The sequence below is a fragment of the Leptosomus discolor genome, chromosome 17 (genome assembly GCF_034619465.1).
Source record: "Leptosomus discolor isolate bLepDis1 chromosome 17, bLepDis1.hap2, whole genome shotgun sequence".
Lineage (NCBI taxonomy): Eukaryota > Metazoa > Chordata > Aves > Leptosomiformes > Leptosomidae > Leptosomus > Leptosomus discolor.
Genome location: NC_141407.1, coordinates 11,281,037 through 11,295,219, shown reverse-complemented (window position 1 = coordinate 11,295,219; position 14,183 = coordinate 11,281,037). Strand labels below are relative to the sequence as shown.

Sequence of the window (14,183 nt, the reverse complement as noted above, 5' to 3'; positions counted from 1 at the left end):
CAAAATGGAACCACACTACAACAGGAAAGTTTCATATATTTACAACATACCTATCATACAAAAACATTCGGAAATATTTAGGGAGTGATTTCTTCTCTGTCCAGCTGTAAGATATAAAAGATACATTGGAGGGTTTATTGGTTTTGTTTCCCTCCCCAATATCTACAGAATAGTTTTAGCTTTGGGCAAAGTTTAGAAAAAAAAAAAAACACAACAGCTTTGTATTGCAGGAATTTTTCATCCAACCTGAACTTTTCCATGTTTCCATCTTTGCTTATCATCACTGTCATCCACTGGGGCAGTTTGTCAGAAGACAAAGAGTTTGTAAAGTTCTTTACAGTCTTTTATCGATGGTCTGACCTGTAGGTTGGAAAAGTGTCCGTGCGATGAAGCTTCACTGGGCTAGAAACATCTTTGCCAAGTCAGATGCAAAAAAACAGAACAACACTCAGTAAGACATAGGCACCTTACTCAGCATTTTATAAAGGACTATGTGAATGACAGATTAAAGCCTTTTAATTAAATCTATCCCTGCTTAATCTGCTGCTCCATCTCACAAACATCTCCACTCAGATTTTCTTACCCAGTTCCTTAAGGACAGAAAGTTGCACAAAGCAAACTAATTTTTAAAAAGTTCTGACTTTGCATTTTAAATGAAAAAAACCACACTTTAGCTGACAATATTAGGATCATTTCTTTTCTGCACATTAGAAAAGAAGACAAGATTCCAACCTTGGTGGAAGAAAGTTTTTGCATACAAGGTTTCACGTGCCTCTACCACCGAGTAAGCAAAATGCTGCTTCATACATACGGAATCACACAACTCAGTATAACAACTATTTCATATTTCTTTTTCCAGTAATAATTGAAGCATTTCAAGATTTTGGCAACCTAATCTAATTAGAGGTGCTCGGGGTACTACTGAAGTAGTAGCGCTGAGTGCTGAACGAGACAAGGACTTCAGTGTCTTTCCTAATTACAATGCTGGCTGCATGGCCTACTTATTTCACAAAGACTTTTACCCCATTCTCATGACGACAATCTCCTAGGATCCTTTTTCTCCAGTTTAACAAGCAAGCTATTTTTCTAAATATAAAACAAGTGGTTTGTACCCACACAGTCTATCTTTTGTCACCTCAATGCTGAATTATTGTTTTAATAAAGGACTCTATAGCAAGGCACAGTAAGACCAATCCACTGATTGTGTCAGAGTGCTGCAAGCAGTCTTGTTCTTGTGTGCCACAGGCTGCCACCAGCAGGTCATCTTCCCATGCCCTAATTTATTGAACAAATTTGAACAGGCATGTAAGTGCTGCTTTCATTATTCACCCCTCCTCTGGGACATTTGCCGGTTTAGCTCGGGCTTTTTATGTGCTGCCTGCCCCCTCTAGTGTTGAAAAAATGAAAAAGGAAAAATACTACCTTTTATGATTTGCTGAGAATCAAGAGGACCACAGTGGAATCTGGCTACATATGTCAGGGCTGCCAGCGCTTGTAATTTTTAATCACAGCTTGTGATATTCCATGTTCTGGAGGTACTAACCTCTACAATCTATGGCTTTATTAAAAAAAGTAAAATAAATATCTATCATTCATCATTCCTTGAGAAACTCCTAGCATCTGAGAGGAGGAAAAAAAAAGAAACAAACTAAAAAAAGGGACTCTCAAAGGCTACCAAACCAGGGTGTTTTAAAATATCTGTCTAGTGATTTCTGAATGCTTGATGTTGGTAAATGGTATTTCCATGTTAGTACTAGAAAGCCCTGCCAGCTCCTGAGGTTTTCTGCTAAACACAGGTTTACCTGTGGGGTTTTTTTGCAGCATGATGAGGCACCAAGAGCAGGGCTGCCCCTTGGTGCACACCAGCCCTGACCTTCAGAGATGCGACCCATACCCTGATGGCCAAGCTGAGCTTCACTTTCTAATGCCTCTATGAGGAAGGGAAACTGCTTTAGTCCACCTTTATCATCCAAAAGTTTAATCAAGCTCAGCCTTTTTTTCCACATGCTGTGAAAATAAAGTTATGGCAGGTATTGGCTCCTTCCATTCTTCTATCAAGTGTTTAGTCTGGTTTCTGCTGGCTTTTCTGAGTAACACCCCGATCTCGACTTCACAATTCATCAACACCAACCTTCTGTACAAACACTAACCCAGCCAATCCATGGAGCTTAGAGTGGAAGAATGTGTTTTGAAATACAAATGGGGTGTTGGTTGTTCGGGGTATTTTTAATCCTAAAAATACACATGAACAAGATGCTGGCTTTGACCAGCTCCTCAGAGGTACTAAGCACCTGCAGCTCCTACTCCAGAGATGCCTCTGGGGAAACTGTCACAAGGAACAGCAGTGATGCCAGTGCTGCGGTTCTCCCTGGCTCAGGAGACTGAAGTTCAGGTTTTGAAGACGCTCTGAAATACACGGCAGAGACGGCTCCTGTCAGCACTGCTGCGGAGCCCCTCTCCGCCACCCCTCCTGCAGGTGCGGTGCGCTCCCGCTCCACCTCCCCATCCATGCACTCAAGTAACCACTAGATGTCCCCTGGTGACCACGGAGGGACAACTGGGTGCAGAGACCTCCTCGGGGAGCGATTCCTCCCGCTCTGCAGCCTGGGGAGGCTTTCAGGCATGAGGGGACTGAGCTGTGCTGCCCCTCGGGCTGACAGCAAGGAGGGGATTTGGAGGAGAAGACACCTGCCCACCTTCAGGCCACGCTGCAATGCACGGTGGCAGCACTGCAGCTGTTCAAGCAACAGTTTTCTAGAACTACGTATCATGGCCATTTCCTTTTACTTTCCCTAATTCAGCTCTTTTCAAGGATGCAGGTTTCTTGGTTGAATGTTAGCAAGTACAAAAAATGAATAATGAAGACTGCATCATTCTTAGTACGAGGCAGCCACCCAAAGGAGAGGGAAGTCAAATGGTTATAAGTCTGGAAAAAAACTAGATGCCATTAAGTTTGGTAGCAGAAAGGATTGGGCAACTTTGGTAACTGACCATCCTGCAAAAACAGTGAGAAAACTTGTCAAATGAAGGATCCCTCTCCAATGGGAAGTAAGAAGAGCACCCCCTGATGACAACCCCTCGGCCAAGCTGTCCATCTCAAGGACAAGGGATGTGCCCTTCTCTCCATCAACCAGACAGCAGTGGCAACTGGCTTAGACTGAATAGCAGTAAGATGGACAGATACTGAACGATACAACAATGTCGTGGTCCGATTTGTGCATTGACTCTTCCCACCCCAGCCCCTTACCTTGCAGGCCGTAGAGCTGCCCAGTGCTGTGCTGTCGCGTGATGTGCTGCCAGTAGGCACTGCGGGGCAAGGGCACCATGGTGCTGAGGGACACGGCTCGCTCGCTCATTTTCATCTGAAGCTGCAAAGCAGTAAACTGATGTGAAGGAGACAGGCTGAGAAAAGCACCACTGGCTGCAAGAACTTCTCAACAAATAGCCAGCACGGCCTCTCCCTCCCTCCATCTGCTCACCCTACACGAGCAGCAGTGACTAACTCAGGGGTTAGTCTCCACGGGCACACACCGCTCGGGTTAGGAGGCCACACTGCTGTTGCACACCAAAGCTCACCTTGGTGCTCCCCTGGTCCTGGGCTAGCACTGCTTCCCCTGAAGGCAGTTTTAACTCAAGCAGCTGAAACAGAAACTGGGGATCAGCAGAAGGTAGGAGAGTGCCGGTATGTTCCCCGCTTTGAGCAGCAAAGTTATCAGAGGGTCTTCCCAGCTATGCAAGTGACTTCCCAAAGCTAAATGCAGCCTCAGCACATCAAGAACCTGACTGAAGATGTTTCACACAGGTGAGGACAAGTTGTTCTTGTTAGTTTTGAAGAATTTTCTGTTCATCTCCCCTATCCTACAGCTGAGGAACGTGCCAGCTAGATGGCACAGGAGTTCAACAGGAGATAACTGCATCCTCCAGCTAGCAGATTCCTTGGACAGACAGCACGTCGAGGTATGCTGTTGGGACAGCATTTGGGCTGCAGTGCATTGTTGGAAGCCCCATCTCACACTTCCCACCCCCCATACAGGGCCTTCAGCTATATGTTCTTACATAACCACAGCCCCTTGTTGTTTATACTATGCTTGACACAAAAATACCGGAGAACTGACCTCTTTAAGGCCTTTTTATTTCCCCATTAATTCAATAAGATGCATGTGGAAGCTGATAAAAATATTTTGATTTTATCATAAGCTTCACAGCACAGCTAAAATTCCCTTCCCAAAGCTCAGGAAAACATCAGTTCAAACATACCAAGACTGCACTTGAGTTTTCTAATTTATAAAGATAGGTTTTTACAAAAGAGTAAGTTTTACATTTTAGTTTCACAAAACTTGAAAAACCATTTACAAGATGATCAGCATATTTTGGAGCAAAAACAAACAGGTGAAGCAAGCACAGAAAAAAGGTGAGGGCTGGCTGTATCTGAAGAGACCCATTTCCAAGTTATTCAGAGGTGCCATCTACCACCACCATCCTCTCCGTACAGCGGACACTGTGTCTGAAGTGAAGGTAAAACAAAACCAAACCAAACTCAGATCAACTCCTGCTCTTAGAACACCCACCTCCGTGTCAGCTGGATGTGAATCACCGCACCATGCAAGGTTCCACCTACGTCGTACAGCTTATTTATTACAGCTCCTTCACTAAAGCCCTGACACCCTTTGCAGTGTCACCAAATACACCTCAGCACCATGGAAACAAACAACGATGGATCTTTTACTGGGAATAAAAACCAGCAGAGCATTGCGAGGATGGCATTTCCTGGCTGTAGACAGCTTTTTTGGTGGTTCCATTTATTAGTGAGCTGGACGGCAAGCTAAGGCAGTTTGAGAAACAGTGCAGCTGTCAGGAGGAGTGTAAAAAAACAACAGGCTACCTTGGGAGAAGAAAAAAAAAGAAGAGACACAGCTAGAGAAAGATTAGATAAAGACACAGAAAAGGGGAAGAAGGGATGGCCCTCCCAAACTCAATCAGCAGGGGAAAAAAAAATTTAAAAACCCACAGCCGGAGATAAGATTCAGTATGTTATGTCCTGAATACACAGGTTTTCATCAAAGCACCTCAGACTGCAAGCAAAGGCAGCTTTAATGATGATTGATTTCATTCTCACAATTAACCTACTGTATCTCTGTGGCAACAGAAAGAGTAGGAATAACTTGATAATGACCTGGCTTTATGCTGCAGAAGGACCCAGCACCATAAGTAGGTCGAAAACAGTCAGAATTGATATGCTGGAACACGCACGAGCAAAGGCTGTGAGCAGAGTGCCAGGCGGGATGTGCGACTCCACGTATAATTAATACAACAAATAATCTGTTAACTGAAGGCCGCCTAACCCATAGCCTCTCGCCCTCTTCTACCCGGGGGAGGAGGAGAATGCTGAAACCTGAAAGGAGATCAGGATCCCCAGAGCACTTTAAAAGCAGATCCCTGCCACGTGTGCAGGGAGCAAGTGATGTTAAGTCACGCTTAAACCAAAGCGGCAGCAAAGATGTGAGACGCAGTGAGGGACAACACAAAGCCACCCTGCATCTCCAGCAGCGACAAGAGATCCGCAGAGGAAGGGATGGGGAAGCAGCACTCGCAGCCATCAGCAGCCAGTGCCAGGAGCAGCTGGGGAGCCGCTGCGCCACCTCTTGTCACTTCTTGTCACTCAGGTAAGAGAGGTACAGAGCTATAATAAGGCAGTTTTCTGGGCAAACGGACAGCTCTGGCTCAAACACGGGGTGCAGTTCATTCCCAGAAGTCCCAGGGGCTCAGGAAGGAAAGATTTCTTTCTTGGATCCCACCTTACAGATTGGCAAAACTGCATTAAAAAAAACTGAAAAAAAATTTAACAGTACTGCTAAAGAAAAAACAGAACAAAACAAAAACCCAAAAAAACCCTGAAAAAAACAAACCTGTACACCAACATTCTCTCAAGTTAGCTGTGAAAATGGCTCCGAAAGGAAAGAAAAGAAAGATGATTTAACATTTGTTAGGTTTGGTCGGTTTCCTCAGGCTGGCCAATCCAATTTTCAAAAATTTTGCAGAACAACATGCACTAGGTAAACCTTCATCTTGAGATCCCAAATTGCAGAAGATTGCACTCACTGTGTTTTTGAGGGAATTTTCTTCCCAGTGAAGCAAATTCATGTAATCAATCAAAATCAATGAGAATAATAATTGAAGAAATATTTGCTAAATTCACGACAGCAAAACTACAGAATGGTAAACTAACAGAAACAACTTCAGAAATCAAAGGACACTAACATATTGCCGCCATTTTGACTACTATCCACCTCACACTAATACTCAATATTCTCCTCTTATTTCAAAAATTGGTGAGCACCATTCCCACTCTTAAGTATGAATCTCTGTGGAAATGGCCAGAGATAATAGCAGCTCCAGTCTGGACAGAGACACTCACACATCAGATGGATCAAGTGCAAAGTGCACACTTGAGTTGCTGAGGGGAAAAAGGGTCAGGGAAGGCTGCCGATAACTGGCTGATAACACCTTTCTATGAAGCACTGAGCTCTAGCTGCTAAAACTGGGAAGTTCACCGTTATTACTTCTTAGTGAGATGTCAAGTTGTGATGTCTTTTTTTTAAAACCACCTGAACTGAGAGCAGGCATAAATGACAGCAGCCAAATCACAGCACCGCTCCTGTCAGTTTTCATGGCAACCAAATACTTGTGAAAATATAACTTGAATAGGTATTCTCTTTCCATTGTCTGGCAACACAAAAGTGAAAGGAAAGAAACAGTTGGATGAGGTAAGTTACCAGATGACCAGAGTGACTCCATTTATTGCTAAGCAAAGCCAGCTCTTTCTCCCCTTTAAAAGTGAAAAGGAAGAGATCTTTGAATCCACTGAAAAGGAAAATAAATGAAACCCACTTGTGAAAGTGTCACAGACTCTGGTCAGCATATGCTCAGACCACAGCAGAAAGCTACAGCACATTAACAGAAAGTGTCAGGGTGAGGTTCCCAGCTGAGGAATCACTATTGCATCAATTTTCCACACGCATTTCAAGAGCCAGAGCCAGTTGTAGTCACGAACTGAACCAACATACTGTAATATAAAGAGAGCGGCTGCTAGGGAGGTGACAGACACATTACAGCCCACGTTCTCAACAGTACTTGGCAGCTTTATTCCACTCTATCAGCATGGGACATTCAACTTCCCCCTCCCACACTTTTTTTTTTTTATTTTGACACAGGCTCCAGGAGCCCTCAGGTAGCTTAATGCCATCTTCACCTTGGTCTTGGATAATCACATCACCGATACAGCAGTGGTCAGGATTACAGGAGCAAACAGTAGGCTTCATTTCTCACTGCCATATCTCCTACTTACTTCTTTTATTTACCCTTTCTGTGAATAATAGCTCAAGCTTCACTAATATGAAAATTCACACAGGGTAAATAATTCTTGGAGATAGAAACAATATAGACAGCCAAGCATGAAATGCAAGCATCTAAAATGAACTCCTTGAGGCATTCAAAAGCAAAGGAAAAATACAGGGGAAATCAGTCAATCTGAACAAAGATGTACTTTACAAATATTTTGTAATCAGAAAAATAAGTCACCTGAGTTCTACACTGATCCTGTGCCTAAACTTCTAAATCTGACTATCCTTGAGCCCCAGAGAAGCTACCAAGTCTTACTGAGTATTTAGGAACCAGACAACGTTTCTATGACAGACTTGGGAAACTCGTATTCAGGGGCATATGTACTCCTCTGAAACAATTATATTCTGCTACTAAATTACAAGACTTTCAGTTCAGTAGGAATATGTTCTTGTCCCCCTCCTAGCACTCTAGGGTCCATAAAGTTAGATTTAGGGGTTGTGGTTGGACGGAGTGTTCATGAAAAACAAGAGGTTCTGCATCTGCTCTCTACTGAAACTATAGCAACTGGGCATCTGTTGAGTCTATTGGCACTTGTAAGACGGAAATTTCACAGTACAGCATCAGACATCATCTATTAAAGATGCTATCACATAAATGTAAAACCAACGAATGTGAAATTGCCTGTAAGCCTGTTCACTATTACAGAATTTATCCCTGTTTTTTGAAAATTAAGTTGTACTCTCAACGGGTTACTCGATGGCTTCTGACCCTGGTGGGCTACAAATGTTAGCTAATTATGTTGACTTGGCCTAGGTTAATTTTAATCTGCTTAATTTAGTTACAGTTGAGTACTTGCATCACCTACCCATCTGTCTCAACTTAGATAATTTTGGATATTTTTGAACAAGAACTCCCTTCATTAACTAGAACTAAAAGGATCTTGGTTTTAAACAAAAGTCAAAACCAGCAAAGATGGTGTTAGATGATACTTTACTGGGAAAGGGAAAAATACCAGTGTTGCTGGCTGCAGAGTTCACCTGCTAGTTCTAATGTTTTTGAAAGAAAGCAAGTAAAGTGTCAAGCTCTTCCTAGTGAACCTGGAAGTGCTGGGAAAAGCATGTGGTCTAAATGGACACAGGGCAAAGGCTGTCACAAGAAAGGCTATAAGTCAGTACTTCATCCTCGCAGACACAGCACTCTCCCACAGGCTTTACAGAAGCAACCACATCGTAATGACACCAGCCAGAAGTTAACAGAGTAGCATCAACTGAACACTGGTATATCACACCATATATAGTGTGAAATATATATATATATATATAAAAACATTAACTAGTCTTTTTCCTATTGAAAGTAAAGAAATTGCATGACACAGAAACAGACTCGAATTTTCCTTATTTTCCCATTTCAGTTATCCCATCTGCTCTACAAACAACAGAATTACCCATTTGCCTGTGTGCTCAGCTGAAGCAACGAGTTATCCAGTCCACAAGATTTGTCAGGACACTTGGAATGAGTTTCCTATTGCTCCTCCTCTCCTCTCCTCATTTGCTCCTCCTCATTGGACTGTTACCAAGAGAAATAACTTTCCTATCATGTATTTGGCTTCCATTCTGTCTCAAGTCCAAGCAAGTGGAAGAACAAAAGAAATACAAGTACTTAAGACAATTCGTTCCCTTATCCATTCCCTCAACATCCACTCTCTTCTTAAGTTTCCGTAAGTAGCAACGGCATTTTCTGTTTCATCCCAGCTGGGTCATCCAGTTAATAGTGGGATAATTCATCACTACAACTTATCCCTGAATCCAAGATGTCAGCAGAATCACTGAAAGGATTAGACATGGATGTGGATAACAGCAGCGCTTATGTTTACAGTAAGAGAAAGACATAAGTCTTGTTGCAGATTACATAGACCAATTACTACTGCCTGGCACAGAGATGTTGTTTATAGCCAAGTTCTCCCACAGTTGTCCACTCCGGGCATTTTTTACATTCCAGAAAGCCCGTTATCTTCAGGATACTAATTTTGCTGCCATGGTCACCCTGTGAGTCCTGGAGTGTAGATACCAATTACAATATGGGATAAGCAGAACATTCCTTTTCACTCTAAAAGCTTGACGACCCTCCAATTAAAAAAAAAATTGAAAAAAAAAGTTAATATGATCCTGAAACACATTAAGTGCAAGTGCCAAAAAGCTGCCTCTGCCTTCCTTAGACATAATGCTTTTGGAGATCCCACACTACCTTTTCTCAATCTGTATGTTAGTTTTGCATCTTACACATCTGGATTTCCTACCAGTCATGTGTGCCATAAAACAACGTTTTAGATACAAAAAGCACTTGTGGAAAACGGACATCCACTGAGAGATCAGACAAACATCTAGTCCTCCCCCATAGTTTAATCCGAACCATATGACTCTTTCCAAATCATCCTTGGAGTGCAGACATCAATTAGCAAATGGAAACCTGAGCATGAGCCACATTTTGCAAATAGATTGATGAGAAATGCGTCCAAACAAACTCGTGATGCTGATTAATCACAGGAAACTAATAAGAATATGCACTGACAGGAGCTTATCATCTCTGTATTAATTCACACTTATGATAGCTTTGCAAACACAGAAATCAAGGACTACACGTTTCCCTGTTGTTTTGATTCTTGAAAAGCAATCCCAGTTTTTTATATATATATATACACACACACATTATAATCAAACAGAATTTAATAAAAGCAATAATCAGACTGCTTACTATCTGTGAATCAAAACTTAAAATCACACTGAAGAAACACATGTTCATTGGTGCCAGTGCCAAATAATAAGTGTAACGAGCAGCCGTACCATTGAATTTTTCACACTCTGCAACAAGCGCTCGTGTTGTTCTGCTATGGCCAAAGCAGCTGAGTGAACCTTCTGATAGATTGCTTCCCCATCTCTGGTCTGAAAAATGAATAGTCCTTCTCCTGTGTCACACATCCTGCCAAAGCAAGAACAGACAGGATCCAAGTGTGAGATTTAAGTTTACAGGTCACCATGAACAAGCAAAACTTTACCATGCTGCTCTATAAGCACTATTGCACAAGCAGGAACAAAACAAAGATTGTCAACATATGGAACGAAGTTATCTACAAGCCTTTGGACCAGGGCTGCTAAGACCCATATGCAATGTTACTATTCCAGCCCATAGCTATACTGCTTTCACCAAACAGGGACCCAGCTAAGTACCACAGATCCATCATTAAGTGCTTAAGCTCTAGAGAGTTCATGCACAAGATCCAGATTTCGAACATTCAGACCCGATCTAGAATCTGTGCCAGGTAGGATTAATTTGTCTTCCCCTTTCAGACTTTTAACACTGCCTGTAATGAGCTTTGCAGAGTTTTGTCTTCCACTTGAAACAATAAATACATATCCTCAGCATCCCAGTTGCATCGTCCTATCACAGCTAACGCATGATCAGCTAAACAAAAATGCATCCTTTCCCTCTGCCAAGAGGACTAAATTCTGCAGTAATATAGAGGATGGTCATTTAAACTCCTCTTCTCTTTCCAGATAAGTTAATTGTATGATCTGTTTCTCTTACTTTTGTAACTCTTTAATGTGCTTATCTAAAATAATGCATTCATATCCCTCAAAGTATTTGATAGTTCAGTTCAATAAACAAGTGCTCCAACTTCATCCAGACAAAGACTTCAGCTCATTAAGACTGAGATGCAGGAAGCAACACAGAACATCTCTAAAATGAGGATTTGTACTCGAATTTCTTATAAATCCTTTTGTCAAAAAGACAGAAAACAGGAATACAACCAATGTAAAACAGGCGTTCCTTCTCCCACTCTGTGCCCAAAGGCCCACACTGTACAAATTCTGGAATGATGTTCACCCCTTCTTCCCAAATCTGTCCATCCAATTCTCTGGCTCATATATAGCTTTATTTAAGAACAACCCCGTACAGTAATATACAATGCTGTCAGTCTCCACCTGCAATCCCCTGGGATACCTCAGCTCTTCCACCCCTGTCCTCACGCACTTCTAGTTGGCAACTGCTTCCATTCAAGCTGCAACCTGGGATTAAGAGGGGTTTTTAATATTTGTTTCAATATTTAAATTTTTTTTTTTTTTAGCAGAGGGTACAGACTAGCCTCTGTCTCAAGATAAGCTCTCATGTCCTCCATGAACCTTCGGAAGCGGCCCAGAGCACCACCCAGCACCATTGAGGAAAGCAACACACAGAGCAAACACACACCTACCTCCCTGCTTCAAACGTGAACCAAGATGGGTCCCGCCCGTAGCGTCGGAGGGCACTTAATGGCCAAGAGATGAGTTTTACTCTGGGATTCTGGATGTCCCAAAGACAGATATTCTCAAATGTTATCTGCAAGGTACATTCCCCATGCACATCTAAGTTAGGGGATGGCATCAAATACACATTGAATCTCTCTGGGAGAAAAACAAAAGGTTAGTCTAAAATCCCTGCCCATTAAATGTGCAAGTCATTAAAGGAATTTCCTATTTTCCATCTCTAATACAAGATCTTTTTTCCTCTTAGAACAATTAATTAAAAAAAAACAAAGACTCAATTCCTTCCAGTAACTCAACAAACTCCATGTTTGGGGCAGTCAGAATGCTGCACTTAAAGGACGCCAAACATTCGTGCGTGCATTCAGACGTTGAAGAGAACTGCACCATCATAATCCTGATATTTGCAAACAATTAATAAAATTGTGTGTATGAATAAATACATTGCAATTGCATTTGTGCATGCAATTAGTTAATTTGCATAGGAAAGTGAAGTAGCCATGGGCTCAGGTTTTGCATGCAATTACTATTATTTAGTATTCGCTTTACAATGCTGCCAAAGAGCCTCAGTCACAGACTGAAGCTATTGTACAAACATCATACAAGCAAACATACAACAAAAGATAGTCTCGATCTCCTAGAGTAACTAACTAGCCTGAGAAAGAAAAGTGCTACTTCAAAATAATTCTAGCTACCTCACTTATCTCTGGTAGGAATTTAAAACAAACAGAAGACAAAAAAAAACACCAAACAAAAACAACCCCCACAAAACAGGAAGGAGGGCTTAGACAAACAATTTTGCTCCAATTTATTTCTGATATAGATCTACACAGTCTGAAAGACTTTAAAATAATCTAATGAAGGATTTAAAAAGTCAACATTTATGTACCTACCACTTTGCTCCCTCTCTACTCCAGATGCCAACAAGTCAGGCTCTCCAAGGCTAATGTCATTAATTCGCGTTCCAAGACACTCCATCTGCAGCACCTTGCACCACTCATCTGCCTCAAGTTCTGTATAAATGCCCAGAAAATCTGTGTGTAGGTATAATACATTTATAATTTCACAATTGATGCTCTAATGTTTTCTAATGTGCGTTGCCATTTTACCCACCTGACTCACAAGCAAAGGTTTTTGATGTGTCATCATTAAAATAAATCCCAACAGCATGTTTCTTTGTGCTTTTTGGCATTCGTAATATATTCTTCACATTATTGAGCTCTGTGACCTGAAAAAGCACAATTTGGAGTTTTAATTAGGTACTTGAAAAGCTATATATCCATTATTGACTGGAGAAGGAAAGAAAAGAATTGTATCATGTTGCAAAGGACAGAGAAAAGGAGAGAGAGCATGAACATGCCTATGATTGCTCTTAAAGAAGCCGTCTTGACATGAATCACCTTAGACAATCAACTTGAAGACCCTGGATGATGAAGCAGCCACATCCTCCAGTTCTCTCTTGTCTGTACATGACCTTCAGTGCAACACCATCTGAACAGGATCTTAGCTGAGAGGCAGGTAGAATCAAAGCTTACTCCAGTTTGAGAAACATTTATGTGGATAACATGAGAAAGACCAACCTGATATAGCAGAAGCAAAGAGGTGAAGGTAAAAATCTAAAGGATTCACCCATTTGGAGGAGCAAGTCCAGTTCCAGCACAGCTTTCGTATGGAGGACAAAACTGTAAGAATGGTGAAAAGCTGCTCTCTAGATTATTTTTTGATGGAAAGTTGAGGATTTGTTAGAATGGTCCACTTAAAAAACAAACAAACAAACAAACAAAAAATCACAGTTTTAGTTATTAGAAAGCTTTTTAGCTTTAAAGATTCACAGACTTGTAAACACAGATTTCTGTTGCTTGGTTGCCAAAAACTGCTTGGAAAATAGCTTTCAGGCCAAAAAAAAAAAAAAACCAACTCACACATGCATCTATTACCTCGTATACAGCTTTAGTAAATACATACTACAGTTGCTTCATATTTCCAACAACCACTTTTCACCCTCACAACCATAAGTAACACTCCTAAATTTGATTGAGGAGGAATTCTTTTTAAATTCCTTTCAATATAAAGGCTAACACCCAGACAGGGAATTGGGAAGTTATATTTACATATTCAAGATCAGAAATCATTTCACTGATTCTTTTACATGGCAGGGGCTGAAGAGAAAGAAGGGGGATTTAACACAAATGTTCCCAAAGCTGTACAACCTAACAATGCCACTAGTTTGGTCTCAGTTCTGTGGAATAGCCTCATATCAAACTGTGCCAACTCTAAGCAAAGAAATGCAGCAATTGTCTTATCTACAAGACTCACAAAGTATAAAGAGTTATCAGTGTTGTAGGGTCCAGCAACAGAAACCACTCCTCTAGAGCATCTCGCGTTCCGCAGGACACCCACTGCATATCTCTGGCCCTTCATCCTAAATCAATTTCTTCTTGGAGACAATTTATTGCCCATTCCCTACTAGCAAGGCAGAACAGACGGTCAAAGTCACATTTTCAAGCAAGACCCCTAAAAAGGGTAATCTTCCTGTGAATGGGA

General features: G+C 41.6%; 1 protein-coding gene across 4 annotated transcripts in view; it reads right to left on the bottom strand.

Annotated features, from left to right (window-relative positions):
* Window positions 1-344: 344 nt before the first annotated feature.
* The window catches only part of DOK5 (docking protein 5), a 43,318-nt gene continuing 29,479 nt past the window's right edge, over window positions 345-14,183 (bottom strand). The window contains exons 3-9 of one of the 4 annotated variants that reach the window (XM_086474738.1): window positions 12,753-12,867; window positions 12,533-12,673; window positions 11,591-11,780; window positions 10,182-10,317; window positions 3,577-3,639; window positions 3,248-3,383; window positions 345-412 (exon numbers count right to left, since the gene is read on the bottom strand). In XM_086474738.1, coding sequence (XP_086330864.1) covers window positions 345-412; window positions 3,248-3,383; window positions 3,577-3,639; window positions 10,182-10,317; window positions 11,591-11,780; window positions 12,533-12,673; window positions 12,753-12,867 — 849 coding nt within the window. The remainder of the gene's footprint in view (window positions 413-3,247; window positions 3,384-3,576; window positions 3,640-10,181; window positions 10,318-11,590; window positions 11,781-12,532; window positions 12,674-12,752; window positions 12,868-14,183) is intronic. The other 3 variants (XM_086474739.1, XM_086474740.1, XM_086474741.1) reach the window with 3 other exon arrangements.